At 35.2% G+C, this 6,112-nt stretch overlaps 1 protein-coding gene and 1 long non-coding RNA gene across 3 annotated transcripts; both read right to left on the reverse strand.

Moving 5' to 3' along the window:
* Positions 1 to 47: 47 nt before the first annotated feature.
* Positions 48 to 1,849, reverse strand: LOC110673377 (uncharacterized). 2 transcript variants are annotated; one of them, XR_009143650.1, is made up of 4 exons: positions 1,432 to 1,849; positions 983 to 1,147; positions 603 to 852; positions 48 to 464 (listed from the first exon to the last, which is right to left on the reverse strand). It is a non-coding gene; the product is annotated as an uncharacterized LOC110673377 (long non-coding RNA). The 2 variants fall into 2 exon arrangements; XR_002498491.2 differs by having other exon boundaries at positions 983 to 1,127; positions 1,432 to 1,828.
* On the reverse strand, positions 1,848 to 5,247 carry LOC110673368 (disease resistance protein RPV1-like). Its single transcript, XM_058134214.1, has 5 exons — positions 4,673 to 5,247; positions 3,312 to 4,383; positions 2,902 to 3,186; positions 2,029 to 2,820; positions 1,848 to 1,901 (listed from the first exon to the last, which is right to left on the reverse strand). The coding sequence occupies exons 1-5, from the start codon at positions 5,245 to 5,247 to the stop codon at positions 1,848 to 1,850; spliced, it is 2,778 nt and encodes a 925-aa protein (XP_057990197.1).
* Between the last annotated feature and the right edge of the window lie 865 nt (positions 5,248 to 6,112).

Raw genomic sequence — 6,112 nt, forward strand, 5'->3', positions numbered from 1 at the left:
TGGAATTCTCCACAGAAATTATGACACAAACTGACAAAATGCATAGATGATAGCCCAAATGGATATTTTGATTGGATTATTACCATTTCTAAGGAACAAACAAAAACCAACAATTGTGAGAGTGCATCGATCAAGTGCACAAACCAATCCAACAAAGGTCCATGAAAGAACTAAGAAGAGTGCCCCTTTTGAGTAGGAAAATAAAACCATGATATTATTGTGCCATTCCATCGCCAAATAGCTCGTTCCTTCAAAACATTAAACCAAATCTCAAAACAAAGCAATGCTCTGAGAAAAGCTGCTAAAAAACTATTGACAACAGCAATGAAGTTGGCAATAGCAAACATCCGAGCAGCTGAAATGATCAGCATCAGATGAAAGTGGTGCTGGGAAAGCAAGACAAGACTGGGTTTCGCCGTCTCCCTGGTTTGATCTTTATCCAGAGAAATGCCATCAATAAGTATCTAGTCAATAAAGATAACGTAATTAATTTGAAAAAAAAAAAAATACTAACCATCTGAATATGCTGAGATGCATACAGGGACTAAATATGTTCTCCAAACCAAAAGTAGTAAAAATGAACACTCATCTTTTGAACTTACAGAGAAGGCCATTATAGTCATGCAACAGGGATCCATTCCAAGCCCCCATTATTATTGTCTCAGCTCTAATCCTGTATTAAGCTTCATCAACTTCCCTTGTCAAAATGAATTTTTGTCACCCTTCTTGAGACCCTTTCTACGCACAAACCGGAGCAATTCGAAGCCATTGATTTCAGCTCTTCAGACGCGATCAAGGACATTTTCCTGTTCCTGCGAATGGAGAGTGTGAAGTTCCACTGTTCCAGTTCTCCTGCAATTAGAAACGATAATCAGCAACTTGCGTCCGTATCAGAAAGTGTACTTTGTTGAGGGTTTGGAATTGAACAAGATGCTAGGTAGCCATCACTTGCATAATATGCATACAAATTATTATGACTTACATTTACTCCATATTACACGTTGGAATTAGACCAAAGGCTTGTCAATGCTCAGGTACAACCCTACTTATTGTCCCTTCCAACTTTCCTTGGGTAATCGGTAGCAGAGTTTGTTGAAAGTGATGGACTAGTGGATCTACCTTCTACCCTTAAAAGGCAGGAGACTCGCTTTATTTATTTCACACAATATATGAAATCCAAGAAATGCGTAAGTGAAGCAATAAAACCCATCAATATGTAATGGTGATTGGTGAACAGAGTAATTGAAAGATTTAGGGGTTATATAAATAGAATACGGAGCAGCAGGTTGTTTAATGTCTAAGCTTTGAGTATTTGAGAACCAAATAATTAAGGTGATGATAGAGCCGCAAAAGATTGCAAGTATTTGTAAGAGTAAAGCAATCATGATTATGAATGCTAAAAAGTAACAGCAAATAAGAAATTAGTTATACCTGTTGTGATTGGGAGTAGGGTTAGGTTGGAGGCAGAGGAGTATTAAGAGGAAGCAGGAAGAGATAGAGAGAGATTTAGATTGAGTGAAGAAGAAGAAGCCTCCTCTTCCTTTTCTTCTTTCTCATTATTTATTCTTCTGCTCTTAATCTTTGAAGAGGAGGTTAGTGTTCCTCGTCATCCTGATGCTCTTCATTTCTGCTTCTCCTTTTATTTCTACTATATATAGGATGTACCCCACATTCAATTATCTGCACACCACCTTTATTGGAGTGAAATGAGGCCACAACGAAACACTCATCAACGGAGTCGAATTTATTATCACTGAACCAAAGCGACGAGTGTTTTGATGATGAACCCTTTAAATTCAAAAGGTTCTCAGCCAAAAAGAAATCACGGCTATGTCCGGATTCGTCTATCAAATCCACTCTACATGTAATGAACTTCCAAAAATTAATAGAATAATTTGTGACTAAAACAGAGCAAAAAGAGAAAGCAACCAAGTGATGGAGGTCAAGTTTGAATGAAAGCGAGTTTCCACTTTTATTCTTATATCTCATCCTTTCTGGCACTTCTCCTCCTTCCAAATATAGTCTAACTTTCTGACCCAACAGATGCGCTTCAAAAACATCCTCCATTACTTTCTTCTTATCCTTCAAATTGACGCAATTACCAAAATAAAGACGTTTGTCTTTGCCTTTGCCAAAATGATCTTCAACTTCACTTTCATCTGCTTCTTCTTTTTCGTCTTCATGTTCTGGGAAAAGGAATGAAGTTGATGCAGATTCCAGAAAGGTGCAATCTATTGCATCTAAGTATTCCAAGCGTGATGGAAGTTCTGGTAAATATTTAAGTCTCTTGCAACTTCTTAAATCAAGATTTATCAACTTCGAAAGTTGCTTGATGCTTTCTGGAAGACTTGCTAAATCTGAGCATCCATCGAGTATGATTACTTTTAGACATTTCATCTCGCCTATGCTGCTTGGAAGACTCACAAGTCTTGAACATTTTTGGAGAAAAAGACGTTCAAGACGTTTCAATTGGCCAATGCTACTTGGAAGATTCGCGAGTCTTGTACATTTACTCAAGGACAGCTCGACCAGTTGAGACAGATGCTCAATTGATGAGGGCAGTTGTTCTATTCCAGTTGCTTTTAAAGTTAGAATCATTATATTACATGGAATCTCTGGACAATATGTGACGTTACGGCACTTTCGTAGATTTAGTTGAGTAAGCTTGCTCAGATTTTGAAGAGAAGAGGGAATCTCAACCAAACTTTTACATCCCCACAAATATAAAGACTCAAGATTTGGGGCAGTAGTAGACAAGTCTGGAATCCTGATCAGGTCCTCAGAATGGCTGAGGTCTATTAATTTCAAATTTTCAAGAGGCTGTAATGAAATAGAAAATGTTAATAAATTAGACGACACAAATTAACTTTACAAAATGTAACTATAATTTATAAACCGTACCTTATCTCCATTCCAAAGTTCTACGAGGTTACTGCCAGGCAAGTAAAGTTTTGCAAGATTTGGGCACAAATTTAATGGCAAAGATGTCAAAGGGTAATAATCCCAATGAAGATATCTTAGCTCAAGTGAGAGAAATTCAAGGGTGTTAGGAAGAAGCAGTTTTTGTTCGGAACTAATAATTTGGAGGAATCTAAGATTGCACATCTTCTTGAAGGCCGAGGTACTCAACTCAAAATTATCCTCTCCAAACATTTTAAGCCGTATGCCTTCAACATTTTCAGTTCCCTAATAAAATAACAGTTAAAAAGGATTGTTCATGATTGATACTTAATTTGTCATGAGAGCTACAATTCTTATGAGATTCAAATATGAAAAATGGAATAAGCTTCATTTATTAATATGATCCTTACCGTATTTGTCGTAAGTACATGACGAACATCTTCATAATTCCACAATCTGCTACGTCCTCCACGCTGTTTGCATTCCTCATTGACAATATCCTTGCCCATTTGTACTAGCAAGTCATGCATGAATATCATATTATATGATACAGTTATGAGAGATTTATTAATTAGACGAGGTATTGCACCTTTTGGAAAGAAACCGCATGCTTCTAATACTCCCTTAACAATATCTACATTTTCCGTGAGGAAGAAACATGCAATATCAAGAAATATTTTCTTTTCGTTCCATTCTAACTCATCATAACTTATTCTCAAAACATCTTCAATTTTTCTAAGAGGATGGCGTTTCAATTTTTCCAATTCACTTTTCCACCCTTCTATCCCCATATCAAATAAATGAGATCCCAAAACTGTAAGAGCTAATGGATTACCACCAGCATAATTTATCGCCTTCTTTGATAGCTCTATATATTCTTCCTTGGGATGATTTGATTTGAAGGCATGCAAGTTAAAGAGTTTCAAATCTTCAGAATCAATTAATTTCTCAACTTGATATATGTCTTCCTCTGAACAAACTTTTTTAAGTACTTGCTTATCTCTGCTAGTTACAATCATTCTACTTCCCTTGCCGCACAAATCACACACTCTTGCTAAATTTGCATCATCTACATCATCAACAACAATTAATACCTTCTTACTCTCAAGCCTTCTAATAAAAGCATTCGAATACAATTTGTCTTCAGGAAAACTTTTTCCCCTTAATAATTGACGAATGATTGTATCTTGTACAGAAATTGGTGATTGCTTTGTCATTGTTTCCTTGAACTTATCAACAAAGCAATGATGATCAAATTTGATTATGTTTCGACGATATACTTCTCGGGCAATAGTTGTTTTACCAATTCCTCCCATCCCCCAAATTCCTACAACTTGCTTATCATTTAACAATCGTTCCACTTTTTTCACGCGTGATTCGATTCCAACCAAGTTGCCATCATATGAATCATCACTTGAAGACACATAATTCAATTTCTTCATAACATCATTGACAATTTCCTCAACTAATTTGGACTCATACCTAGTTACATATGAACAACAAACACTAGTGAGTGATGAAAGGCTCACACTTCTAAGTAAATAGTAATATATAATTAATAAGTTCTGTTTTTCTTTTTATTTTTAATAAGTTCTGATTTTAGAATAAGGTCATAAATATTGATTCTCATATTAGCAATGTCTATATTTAGATTAATGTTCTGTATTAAGATTAATTTACTCTATTATAAGTGTCTCTATTTTGATTATCTTTCTTTAAATTGGAACTTATAAAAACTTCAGTAAAGTAATTAAAAAAGTAAATAGCTTACTTGATATTTCGTGAATCCCATCCTGATAAGGTGCTTATTTCCGTCAAAGCACGATTCCATCTGTCCACCTTGTGTAAACAGCCTTGAACTTGTTCTCCATGCATAACAATAGCAAATGCCTGCCCATAATTCCCTCCCAGCACTTCCGTCAAAGCATGCCTCCATTTGTGTAAATAGCCTTGTTCTCTACGCTTAGCAATAGCAAATGCCTTCCCAAAATTTCCTGTCAGCTCTTGAATGTCAGTTGGATCTACATGGTAAAAAACTGGAAGGACTATTTGTCCTAAAGTTTCCTTGCACTCAAGTATCTTGACAAGCTCATCCAAACACCAAGGAGAATCTGCATAATTTTCAGAGAAAATGACAATTGAGACCCTGGATTCTTGGATTATTTTCAAGAGAGCTGGTGAAATCTCTTCTCCTTTACGAAGTTCTTCATCCAAGAAGGCATTGATTTGTTTTCCTTGCAGAGCATCATAGAGATGGGAGAGAAAACCATAACGGATATCTTTGCCTCTAAAACTAATAAAAACATCATATTTGCAGGGAGTGGCTGATGAAGAAGTAGAAGCCATGATAAGTGATAATAGAAGGCTCTTGCGCAAAATGAGTTTGAACGAGCTAATTTAACGAGAGAAAAATGCCACTATATTCTTCTTATACGAGGACACGAAGAAATATATTACTAATGGACAACTGAGGCTCCTAGTGTGTGTCGTCCAAGCATAAAAACTAACTCCATATTTTACCTTCTAGGATAAATTAAAGCAAAAGAATAAGAAATCATTTTCAATTCGCCGGCATTAATAAAGAAAAGCTTAATGTGTAAGGCAACCAAAGAAAAAGAAGATGAGTGGAATTACCCCATATTTGCCTTCTACGAATGAACACTTAGCTCCATATAATTTCTCATAATATAGAGATAACAACGAAGCCTCGAATCTCTCTCTTCATGGCCGGCATTAATCTATTGTATTTACAAGTGTAGGTAATAAAGTTTTCTTTTTTCTTTTATTCAACTAATTTTTTTTTTATCAAATTGCCGACTTAGTTAAATTCTTTTCATCCTATTAGATTGAAATATTAGATTAATTGGGAATTATTTTAATTGGAGTTATTATCTTTATTTAATTAATTGGGATTGAAAGATGAGACAATAAAAAATTTCAATTCCCAACTTAACGTGGAAGGCACCTGGGGTTCAACCATTAGAACCAATTAACCAAAGCCTTTCCCTTTATTTTCTGCTGTTTCTTCTAGGAAAACTGCATGCAACTTCTTCCACAACATATGCTCGTTCCAGTTTGTTTCTTTGCTTATACAGAGCTGTTATTTATTTTTTAAGTCGAGCTTGAACTTATTTATAGATTCAATTAATAAAAATATTAAATTTAAGCTTATAATTATTCTGCTTATATAAATTTTTGAGTTGGTTGATTT

Source organism: Hevea brasiliensis, chromosome 14, assembly GCF_030052815.1.
Source record: "Hevea brasiliensis isolate MT/VB/25A 57/8 chromosome 14, ASM3005281v1, whole genome shotgun sequence".
In the NCBI taxonomy this organism is placed as follows: domain Eukaryota; kingdom Viridiplantae; phylum Streptophyta; class Magnoliopsida; order Malpighiales; family Euphorbiaceae; genus Hevea; species Hevea brasiliensis.